The sequence below is a fragment of the Oculina patagonica genome, chromosome 3 (genome assembly GCF_052425735.1).
Source record: "Oculina patagonica isolate OP01 chromosome 3, crgOcupat, whole genome shotgun sequence".
Taxonomy (NCBI): domain Eukaryota; kingdom Metazoa; phylum Cnidaria; class Anthozoa; order Scleractinia; family Oculinidae; genus Oculina; species Oculina patagonica.
The window spans coordinates 24,771,428-24,783,792 of NC_135760.1; the positions used below are offsets into that span (position 1 = coordinate 24,771,428).

Sequence of the window (12,365 nt, forward strand, 5' to 3'; positions counted from 1 at the left end):
TTTTCTTTTCTAAATGTTTTAAACGCATTTTTTGGCCAAATCGCGAAAATAATTCCCGCGAAAATAAGTAACAACAAGGTAGTTTAAATAAGTTTGCATTTTAATTACGTATATTTGAATTTATAAATCCCATTGCATAGGCTGTTATATTATTACACGATCATTTTGTCATCTTACTATATATTCATCATGGCTGATGATGTTGTTTGAAACGGAAAAATGTTCTGAAAATTGAAGAGCGTTGTTGTGTTTTAAAAAATATATACAACACTTGTGCTGTTATTCCTGTGAAGACCATTTCTATTGAAAGATTACAGTTTTCGTTACTAAGGCCCCGTTTACACGGGTCCGGACAAATTTTTTGCACGGACAAAAACTTGCACGGTTCCACCTTGCGTTTACACGGGACCGGCGGAACTGGACGAATTTTTGAACGGCTGAGGCCCCGTTTACACGGGTCCGGACAAATTTTTGCACGGACGAATTTTGTACCTGGACCGCCTGTTTACATGGATCCGTGCAAATTTTGTTACAGATTGCAGTGGTGTTTACACGGAACCGTGCAAATTTTAGACCAGTCGCGGCATTTGAATGGCTTTTTTACGTCTCTGTTGTGATTGGTTATCGCTAATGTTTTAAGCCAATCATGTTGCAGCTAATGCAGCACGCGGCAAATCAAACATGGCGGCAGAAGCGGCAGACAAGAACTTTACGTGGTCTGATGAAGAAATTAATTTGTTGCTTAATGTAGTTATAGACTACAAAGCAGGAAAAGCAGGGGAAGGAGTTGATTGGGAAACGGTCAGGAGCAAGTACGAAGACGTAACCAAAATGTTTTTGGAAAAGTACCCTCATAACGACAAGGAGAAATTCCCCCGACGAACCGCCGCTCGTCTTCTCATATCTGTGAACTGCTTTCTGGATTTCTTTTGCCTCAAATTTTTAAATTTTTAAAACAAAATGTAACAAAATAGGGGCATAATGCAACAAAATGTTTCATTTTTGCTAAGCAACCAGGCAAAATATAACTAGATTCCAGGCCTTAACCGCGCTATCTGTGCAAAAAGTTGCACGGTTCGGGTGTTTACACGAGTCCGTACGAAATATGGAACCGTGCCGGTCAAAAATTTGACCTGCTTTTTTCAGGTACAAAACTTGCACACTTAGCCGTTCAAAAATTCGTCCAGTTCCGGCGGTCCCGTGTAAACGCAAGGTGGAACCGTGCAAGTTTTTGTCCGTGCAAAAATTTGTCCGGACCCGTGTAAACGGGGCCTAAGTGTGCAAGTTTGGGACCTGAAAAAAGCAGGTCAAATTTTTGACCGGCACGGTTCCATATTTCGTACGGACTCGTGTAAACACCCGAACCGTGCAACTTTTTGCACAGATAGCGCGGTTAAGGCCTTGAATCTAGTTATATTTTGCCTGGCTGCTTAGCAAAAATGAAACATTTTGTTGCATTATGCCCCTATTTTGCTACATTTTGTTTTAAAAATTTAAAAATTTGAGGCAAAACATTTTGGTTACGTCTTCGTACTTGCTCCTGACCGTTTCCCAATCAACTCCTTCCCCTGCTTTTCTTGCTTTGTAGTCTATAACTACATTAAGCAACAAATTAATTTCTTCATCAGACCACGTAAAGTTCTTGTCTTCCGCCATGTTTGATTTGCCGCGTGCTGCATTAGCTGCAACATGATTGGCTTAAAACATTAGCGATAACCAATCACAACAGAGACGTAAAAAAGCCATTCAAATGCCGCGACTGGTCTTAAGTTTGCACGGTTCCGTGTAAACACCACTGCAATCTGTAACAAAATTTGCACGGATCCATGTAAACAGGCGGTCCAGGTACAAAATTCGTCCGTGCAAAAATTTGTCCGGACCCGTGTAAACGGGGCCTAAAACCAGGAACACGGGAACACCAGAACACCAAAACACCACGGAACACCCCGGAACACCGGAATTAATAATTTTTTAGGAGTTTGTCAGTATTTCAGCGGCATATACTAAAACCCGAAAGGAAATGAAACAAAACGGTTAGCTTTCACTCTGGTTTGCTTGTGGTCAGCTCAGTCCGGTTTGCCTGCGGTTAGCTTTTATTTGTTGGTTAGGTTTCGTTTCGTGTCGGTGGTTTCATCGTTTCGTCGTTTCGGGTTTTAGTACATGCCAAAATAAACGAAACGAAGCGAAAGAAAATCTAACTAACAAATGAAAGCTAACCGCAAGCAAACTTGAGTGAAAGCTAACCGTTTTATTTCATTTCGTTTCTGTGGGTTTGCTTCGTTTCGTTTCGGGTTTTAGTATATGCCGCTGAAATACCGTCAAATTCCTAAAAAAATGCGATAAAATTCCGGTGTTCCGTGGTGTTCCGGGCTGTTCCGGGCTGTTCCGGTGTTCCTGGTTTTAGTACATGCCGTGTCAGCGTAGCCTTTGGTTTTGCTTCCAGACTGTGCTCTGCCAAACTATTCTGACCGTTTATCCCTCTGTTAAACAACGCCTAAGCTGACAGCCCTAATCAGTAACGCAGAAACGTTTCGTTACATAGATAGCCATTGTCGTAGCAAATTCTAGTAGAATGCAAAGCTAGATATCATAAATCAAAAACCAGGATTCAACAATCCTGTACACACACGCGCGCGTGGGAGTTAGGAAGAGAAAAATATAAGGCAGGTGGTGCACGATGGGAAGAGCCTTTTCCTCCTTTTCATCGCTACCTTTTATCGTGCGCCCTCTTGTTCTATGATCCCTGAAAAAAAAGCAACCACGAATGCGACCGCTGGATACCGTAAACGTCTTTGTTTCCTTTCTTGTGTAAAATGCAACCGTTCGTTGAGTTCTAAACATCAGAGCTCGTGTGTAATTTTGAAAATAACCCTTGTCGGGTCAAAGCTGAAAGCTAACGTGGCAAGACGAAAAAGTGGAATGGCTAGGACTGGACCCGGAGGGCTGAATACATGGCAAACGTGTTTTTGTACGTTTTCTGAGGGTGGTAATGGGTATCTTATTTTCCTAATTTTTTCCGTAAAATATGAGATGGCTAGTTAGTTTTCTCATGAATCGTGTTTTCGGGCAGTTAGCTGTAAACGTGAAATTTGATTTAACTGATTATAAAATAAGTCGTGAACAGAGACTTTGATATCATTTCTTTTTTCGACAACCATCATTAGCAATATTCCCTGAACCAGACAGGCTAGTCTTCGATCCGTTTGAATTAATTTTTACCCAGTTTTTAGGGACCGGTCATTATTTATCACCTGGCCGGGGGAGCGGAGGATTTTGGGATAAACATGGTGAAATTTAGGTGATCCCCCCTTTAAACGTTATTCCATGAAGTGATCCCCCCTCATTACTGTTGATAACTTTCGTGATCCCCACCCCCTCGATGTCTTTGCACCCATTGCATATTCAGTTACCAGTTGGTGACAAAAATATCTTCTGCCAAACCAACACTCCATGAAATTGAAGATTTTTTTAACAGCATAGGCAACAGATTAACGACTCTGTGTTTCGTCGCAAGTAATCTGGGTTCAGGAACTAGCTGCTTGAACACTGAACAGCAAATGCGATGGGCGCTAAACATGCTAAACATAGATCTGTCTGTTGGAGCTGTCAAACAAAGCGAATAGTTTTCCTAAAGAGTGAGGAATACGGATTGTACCAAAACATTAATAAGTTCATTTCAGCCGTTCAGGCATAATAAAGAGTTGCATTCGAAGGCGATAAGTTCGCTTATTTAGTACCCGAAACCTGAGAACCCTGTACCCGGAACCTCAGTCCGCTACTATAGGTTTACAAAAGCCGGACCAATCTTTAAGAGAGGCGACAAATGCTTCATGTTTAAAGCAGCTACGTCGCGGACAACGCAATCCCCATATTGAAAAAAATGGCAAGTTTGTTGTTTGTAATCCGTCCTAATCTTCGTCAGTCGAAACCAACCTCGGTTATTTTCGCATTTTTATTACTCCTTTGTTGTTTTTCTATGTTAGAAAACTATTATTTTGAGGTTTCCTTCCGTTCGGAAGTAATCAAAAAATTTACGTAGACTGCCGTGACATTGCTCCTTTAAACAAACATGCTATTTCACAATGTTTCAGTTATCAGGGGTTATTGCTCACAATTTAGAATTCACCTGTCATGTTCAAAGATGAATATTAGCTAAGCACGTTTTCAAAGGAAAAATATAAAAGTGTTAACACAAAACGTTCTAGATATAAATTGAAATGTACACATTCCACAGTGTATTTTGTATGCTCTCAAACTTGCATTATCCAAACAGATTTGAGTTGTCCTGCATCTGATTTCTCCCATAATTTTCTATGATCCCCCCTTTTGGGCTCTCAGTTACGACTGATCCCCCTTTCTGTTCATCTATAATTCAAGTGATCCACCCCAAAATCCTCCGCTCCCCCCCAGACGATAAATAATGACCGGTCCCTTAGTGGGATGTGGTTTCCTTTCAAGTTGTTGAGCGTAGAACAAGGAGCGTACATAGGGTGAAGATGTCATGTAAGATCGTGTAAAAAATGCCCGTCTTTTTTTTTTCGTGAATCATAAAATGCCTATTTAAGTTTTCGCGAATTGTGAAAGGACAGTTTTATTTTCCGTGAAACGAGATCCAGATCCCCCCCCCCCCCTCGCCCACTTACCACCCTTTCTCTGGAGCGGGTCGTTTTACAGAACATTAAGTGCTCTCCAAAGTGAACACACACACAAAAAGTAGAGGCTGGTCGCTTACTAGAGTCAGCACAAAACTTTCTACATCGATCAGTCCCAGGGCCGGTAGCACTCCTCCAGCTGTCAGTCATCTTAAACTTTTAATTTGATGTTTATCAACGAACGTTATTAGGCAATGTTTTATTCCAGTAAAATGATCAAGTTTAAGTTTTGACTATTGCTTTAAACTAGCTTGGTCATGTGCTAAGGATGCCCAACGATAGAATACCCAAAGTTGCCATGAGATGGACTCCAACTGGAAGGAGGAAAAGGAGGAGACCAAAAACCACCTGGCGAAGGGCTGTGCTGAAAGAACTGGGTCTATCATAGGGCGAAGCGCAAGCCAAAGGTCAGGACAGGATTGGGTGGCGACGTATTATTAGGGCTTAAGTGCCCGATGGGACGAAGAGGTTGAGTGAGTGGATGCTTTAAACTGGTTGCTTTAGAGAGTATTCACAAGGGGATTTTCAACTGTACATGGCCCAATCAAAGGCCGGCTCTTCGAGCAACCTCATGACAATTCAATGAAGTGCCGACCTTCGCATTTTTGTCCAAATAAGCGTCCAATAACATACTCAGTTTTTTTTTGTCCCACGCTCGTGTCATGTTGAACAATTTATTCACTATTTATCACCGAGCTTGAAATTTACCATCTTTATTATTTACTACAAAACTCGATGAATTCGACATTGCTGATCCTAGCAGTGTGCAGGACGCGTGTCACATATCAACCTAGTAAATGGCCCAGCTCACAACGAGTCTCTCGTAGCTCAGTTGGTTAGAGCACCCAACCGGTATCTGGGAGGCCATGGGTTCGATTCCTGTCGGGGACTCAGATTTTTTCTTTGTCCCACGCTCGTGTCATGTTGAACAATTTATTCACTATTTATCACCGAGCTTGAAATTTACCATCTTTATTATTTACTACACAATCTCACTTAATTTGCCTTTGAATGTTTTATCTTTCCATGGGAGTTGTGGCATTGATGGTTCGTGCTCTCAGGCTTCGTAGCGCCAATTCTATTTTTTTACCACCAAAATAAAGTGTAACCTTTGTTCCTCTTTAGCATTTAGTAAAGCACGTATAGCGTTTTTTTTTTTGTGCAGCTGAAATTTGTGCAGATGAAATTTGAGAGGAAGATGCGCGTGAGCACTCCTGTTTCTGCTCAACTCAAAAAGATGTAAAACTGATGACGTGACGCGAAACGAAAACATGCTGCGTGGATATCGTGTTTCTAGTGAACTGAAACGTTTATTTAAACACGTCACATGGCCAGCGTAACTGCATGTAGCTTATTGCTGCTATCAGTAATGTCACAATCTCACTTCATTTGCCTTTAAATGCTTTCTTGCGTGAATTGGTCATTGATAGCTTGTGCTCTGAGGCTTCCTAGCGCGAATTCTATTTTTTTACCACCAGAATAAAGTGTAGCCTTTGATCCTGAGAGAGAGCCCTGGGAATGAGGTTGGAGCGGTTGGATAATAATTTGTTTCTGATTGTTATCTGGGTATCAAGGACCATTCTGTCAGCACGTTAGCCGTTTAATGCATAATTTAAGGGGGGACTCAACTACAAAATGGATGACTTCTAACCGTCATATCTTGGCTCCCTGAGTATCCTAGGGTAAGTTTTTGGTCATGTTTGTTCTATTGGAGGTTGCTTTCATTTTTGGTTGTCATGACCATATTTGGTAAGTTACATGTTAAGTTAAGTTACACAAAAACCCTAAAAACTCACGCGACTAATTTTTTTCCGTTGAAATCAACACCACGGGTAGAGTACATTTAGAAGCAAAATCTGTAGCATGGATTTGTTAAGATTCACGTTACTGAAAAAGCTATGCCGTCATAAAGTTTTTGTGATGTCATAACTGTCAAAATAATGTAAATTTCAACAAATCCATGCATCTGAATGCTCTCCACACTTTGGCTTTTGTTTCATTGGAGAAAGATGCAAGTTGTGTGAGTTTTAAGGATTTTAAGTTTTGGTCACGTGACTAACCAAGTATGGTCATAACTATCAAAAGAGAATGGGAGGCGCGGTGGCCTAATAGTTAGTGCGCCGGACTCCGGATCGAGCGGTCCGAGTTCGAGCCTGGCCGGGGTCACTTGTGTTGTGTTCTTGGACAAGACACTTTACTCTCATAGTGCCTCTCTCCACCCAAGTGTATAAATGGGTACCAGCGACATAAATTATGCTGGGAGACCCTGCAATGGACTAGCATCCCATTCAGGGGGGAGTAGAAATATTCCTAGCCGCTTAGTGCTACGGAAACCGGAATAAGCTCCGGCAGTGTGGGCCGCTTGGCTCGTGGCTTCTCCTCTATCAAAAGAGAAGGCAACCTTAAATAGAACAAACATGGCCAAAAACTAAACACAGGATACTAAGGGAGCCCAAGATATGACGGTTAGATGTCATCCATAACAACCGTTATGTAGTTAAGGTCTCCATCCTTAATTGTTTAATATCTGAATGGAGTGAGTGAGTGAGTCTAATACCTCATTACCATGAAGTAAAAATGTACCATATTTGTGAGAAGGACATATTATTGCATTAACTGGGAGGCTTCTTGTATCCTAGTTTTTTTGGGAGGGGCATCTATGTTCAAGGAGAAAATAGAGAGCCCTTAGTGTTTGGGAGTTGAATAAAGAAAGATCATAACAAGAACTTGGTACCCTAAAACTGTGACCAGACACTGGGTAGTTAGAGCAGTCTTATGCTCTGGTTTTTCATTACTGTGGTACCGTGATTGGTTTAAAAACTTAAGGCCACATTCAATACCAATCAGAAGTAAAACCAAAACCAAACATGACTACCTTTATGTGTTTTCCCACATTTCAGTCAGCTACATCAACCCTCCAAGTTTATTTTTTTCCTTATTGGCCATTTGGCCACTGACTGCTCAAGTTTGGTCGCCAGTGAAGAATTTTAGTCGTGAATTAAGCTCATGCTTTCAATCCTTCTTCTCAATTTAAGTCGCCAGGCTGGCGACTTTGATTTCAATTTAGTCGCCAGCTCCAAAATTTTAGTCGCCATGGTGACTAAAATGGTCTTAACTTGGAGGGTTGTACATGTATTAACTTTAAATTTTGATCGGCTCACTGGATTGTCTTTGTCCTTTGTAATTGGCCATAGTGATTACTTCGCCTTTGGTTTTAGGACACTAAGTAATTGCGGTTTTCAGTGATACACAAACTCTGATATTCAATCCTCAACCAATGGTTTAGGCTTATTTCTGCCCTCAATCATCTAAGCGCACTTCTCGGGAAACAAAAGTTCACTTCAACCAGGTCAAAAGGTCAAATATGTCAGTTGTGACTGGTAGATTTTGATCCATTTTGTTTGTTTCTGTTTTTCATGGTTCGTTGGCTGTTGCCACAACTATGATTGACGGCAATAAAAAACGCAATCATAAGTTGGATTTAGAATTTCAGAGTTCGCATATCACTGTAAACCGCAACGAAAACCACTGTATAAAGTGCATGCTCAATGACATCTGCAAGTCAGTAATATTGAATTTCCTATCTTTACTTTCACAATACAGGCCCACCGGGCTGACATTAAGGGATTATACAAAATTTCTCTTCAAGCTACTTAAATATAAGTCAAATTTTGCAAATTTGACTTATTCCCTAGATCAAGAATATCTGGTTGATTTATAAACATACAAGCACAGAGGTCCTTAATTGTTTTTTACAAAAATGCAAATAATTCTTCCCAAAACATTTTTTGTTTTGATTGATTAAAGCTTGAAATTATCTGGTCACCTTGTAGTAAATAGCAGCTATGTAACCCTCTCAAATTTGATCGCAGCGATCAGTTCTCCATTTCCCTTTACAATCTTCTAACAATTTCAAACTGGCAACTAATGAGAATTCCAGACCTGATCAGACCATCTAATGGGGGGAAGTCTTGATGTGACACCAAATTCTCCCACAGAGAATTTATACAAAATGTGTGGAAAAGTAAGGGGAATATTTACGTTAATATTGGCCATGGGACTAAAAGAGTTGATATTAAATCCTAAGAAAGCTTTCAATTTGTCTTTGAATGCCTATACAAGTCACTGTACACATCTGCTAATACTGATGTGATGTCGCTTGAAAACGCTATCCATCATAGGCGTAGTCTGCTTTATTGTGCATGATGAGTTTGTTGTCGACGAAGTAAAAGCTATCTGACTTTGTCTCAAACGGGTGATCAATCATTTCTTGCACTGCAAAAACAGAAAACAAGAAAAACATTGAGGTCACCTTTTGTAATAACTAATATTATCAATATCAAAAACTCTCCCTTTGCTGTTACTCTTTATTAGGTACCATCAAGGAGCCCATAACCTGGAGCGTGCAACTTCCATACTGCATCTGTGAAACAGCATTTTCACAAGTAAAGTTATTTTTAGATAAAATTTTCCCACGAATTGGTTTCAGATCACAAGCGATTTTGTAATAGACTGTTGATACGTAACTTAAGTACCTTGTCCACCTGGGAAGTTAACATAGGGGATAACAGCAACAAAAACTTTTTTCAGACTGTTTTGACAGCATTTCCCTGTAAAGTAGTAGCTGACTTCATTGGAAGCAGTTATTTTTGCGGGAAAGGCTTAGCTAAAAGTAACTTAACTTGTGAAAAAGCCATTGAAGTTGCATGCTCTGGGAAATGGACTCCTGGTTCCATAAAAAATTAAGAATGAGTAATGGTGTTGTATTCCAAATTTTTTTTCTTGGGATTATTTTTGGAAGGTGTAGTTCCATGAATTATCCATACCTCCCCCATGAAAGGGATTTTTTCTTAGACATCCCCCAACTCTCTGGAAATTCCAATTAAGTTTCATACATTTCCTTAAAGTTTTTCGCCTTAGAGACCCCACCCCACCTCCAGGAATTTTCAATCCCTTCTATGGGGAGTGTATGGACATTTTCTGGAACTACACAAGGAGCTTTAGCTTAAATACTGATTTTTCATCTGGCAAATTATACAGGATTACAAGAAAACTACATAGCAAAAGTTATAAAAATTAAAAAAAGAGTCAATGGTGACTCTGATTTCATTAGAAATCCCCACAAGGATGCCATATCAAAACAGCCTCAAACACGACCAAAAATCAAGTAAAAGCACAAAACATAACATTTGAGTTGAATTTTGAACTTCAGAGTTAATTTGTTAGTATCAGAAAACCACTGTCTGTTGATAAAACTCTAGTGAATGGGTGCAAATTTTAAATAAAAAACTTTTGGCAGTCTTTCCTATGGTGCTGTTTATTTATTGTGCAAACCCAACGAATTGACAAATCTGCCATGAGTTTGAAGAATATGAAAAGAAAAATACTACTACTTAGATTCCTTTTGCATTTCTTTCCCAAATTGTGCACCCTTCCCTGCTGACACCTACCTCGGTTTTAGTTAAAATATAAATTGATAACTAATTTAATTAATTGAAATTTTGCCTTTTCCTCTACTGTTCCCTCCCTACCCACTACACCCCCAATCAAATAGGTAGCAAACTTTCATGACACCTCTCACCACTTCAGGGTAAAATTTTACCTTATTTTACTTTTATAGTAATCTATTCATTATTGGATTTGCTTAAAATATTATTTTTAGATCCTTCGTGGTTTCCCACATTCAGATTCAGATCAAAGTTTTAAATTTATCACTTGTTACAAGTTAAAGTTTGTGGTACAATAAAAAATTTAACCAAAACAAGTATATGTAAAGTACATTGTATAAAGTGGTGGTGGAAATTTCACATTGAAATAGAAAAGAAAGCAATTTGTATCATATCACATCATGAAATTTGTCTAATGTACTTTTGTTTGAAATGTAATAGGGGCATATTAATATTAAAATCGCCGATCGAGTAATTATTGTGTCGTATTTACCCACAAATAATTATTAGTTGTTGGCTGGTCCATAAGGTACCGGTTTTGTATAAAACTAAGTTGCAAAATAAGTTTCAGGTGTAACAAATTTAAATACTAACCTTCATCAATATTTAAGGTTGGAAATTCGTAGATGTGCTCGCATGTGTTCTTGCTATTCGGGATGCAAAATCCAAATTCGAAATCGAAGTTTTTTAACAATCGACCCCTGAAATAATGGCGTTCTACCATGCGAAAATTGTTGACAGGCTTGTCTCCTACAGTAAATTCAACTCTGAAATAAAAACAAACAATACGTACATATCAGTAAAACGAGAAAATAAGAAATAAAAAGATATCAAAATACGAGCAATTTGGAAACGATGGATTGATGAATTTTAATAGAAAGACAATAACAAGTTTATCTGGTGCAGTTTAGGATTATGTGCGCGTGCATTAAACCTTTTAATGTATTACTTAGTAAAAGTGTATCACTCATCAGGCAGAATTTATGTAATTGAATTTCTAAAGCATAAAACGCGTACCGAGCTAAAGCAAGTTTACTTACGTTGCTCCTACTGTTTTTAACCTCAGAAACTCAGGCGTGAACTTGTATCTAACGAAACGTCCGGCATTCGGATCTTCGTCGCTGTCGATTAATTCTTCTTCGATGTTATCAGGTTTAGCTATCTCAAAAAGAACCGTCCCTGTTTCCATATCACGGATTTTGAACCGCGTGAAATCGATGCTGTATACGTTTGCACCGGGTTCACAGAGGTAATCTGCAAATGGGAGGAAGCAAGAAAAAGTACTTAACATACAAACGACAGTGAAGTTTCAATCAGCAAAGCATTGCGATCGGTTATGTTAATGCCCTGCGTAGCTCTTTCACTCAAGTGAATATGGCTACAATTTTCTAATTTACGCTGGGTTGTTTCGTCTGCGAAATAACCGCTCTTCACTCACTTTCTGTGCATTTTGTCAACTTCAACACGTCGTCCGGCGTTACGGCGTCCTTTTTCAGCAGTTCTTCTTCGGTTATTGTCTTTTTTGCCTTCGATTGCCTCGCCAAAAATCCGCCACCTTTCTTCTTTGCTCGACCTGTTTCTTCGTTCGAATTGGACGATCTTCCGCTCATGATTATCCACAAAAGGCAAAGGCGCTAGTAAGAACCTGAGCAGTTTACTATATACGCTGCGTGACTAAAAGAGAACAGGGAAAACAAATTACTTTCACGAAAAGGAAAGCCTCGACCGAGCAAAATGGAAGGTCGCGAAAACGCACTCTTCTTGGTCAGCAGGATGGTTCCTGTTACCATAGAAACTACAACGCAATAAACGCAAAGAGGACGGAAGCTGTTAAAATTCTCTTCTTTTAGACTTTTTCGCTGCCTTTTTCGCCCACTGTTTCCACTTGTTTCTATCCATCGTCCTTTTAATTTTGATCAAGAGGGTCTGAAGCCTGCCACTGAAAATTTGTCTTCAAACTGTGCGTGACGTAAATGCATTTTATTGCCACGAAAAAACACACACCGAGAACAATTGTTCATGCGATTAAAATGTAAAGCAGGGGCAAATTGCTAATACGTGAGCATGTCCGTGTTAAAAAAAGACGTCATCTGCCCTTTTAACCTGCGGCGAAGGAGCAGTTTTCAGTTGAGTGGCGTAAAACCAAAACCAAAGAAATCACTCTGACCAATCACAAGGGGCACTTACAATTCAGTAAACCAATCAAAATTTGAAGCAATTACATGTAGTCGTCAAAACGTGCGTGAGTAAACTCAATATTGTTTTT

General features: G+C 39.6%; 1 protein-coding gene across 1 annotated transcript; it reads right to left on the reverse strand.

The window, feature by feature from the left end:
• Window positions 1-8,218: 8,218 nt before the first annotated feature.
• On the reverse strand, window positions 8,219-11,975 carry LOC144647215 (protein unc-119 homolog B-like). The gene is made up of 4 exons (XM_078506980.1): window positions 11,538-11,975; window positions 11,140-11,353; window positions 10,694-10,866; window positions 8,219-8,927 (listed from the first exon to the last, which is right to left on the reverse strand). The coding sequence occupies exons 1-4, from the start codon at window positions 11,707-11,709 to the stop codon at window positions 8,821-8,823; spliced, it is 666 nt and encodes a 221-aa protein (XP_078363106.1). The 5' UTR covers window positions 11,710-11,975; the 3' UTR covers window positions 8,219-8,820.
• Between the last annotated feature and the right edge of the window lie 390 nt (window positions 11,976-12,365).

Coding starts and splice junctions, on each gene's coding strand:
- LOC144647215 (XM_078506980.1), bottom strand. CDS start 11,709: ATGAGCGGAAGATCGTCCAATTCGAACGAAGAAACAGGTCGAGCAAAG. Junction 11,354..11,537: donor GTTGACAAAATGCACAGAAA/GTGAGTGAAGAG, acceptor TCCCATTTGCAG/ATTACCTCTGTGAACCCGGT. Junction 8,928..10,693: donor AACCTTAAATATTGATGAAG/GTTAGTATTTAA, acceptor CTGTTTTTGCAG/TGCAAGAAATGATTGATCAC.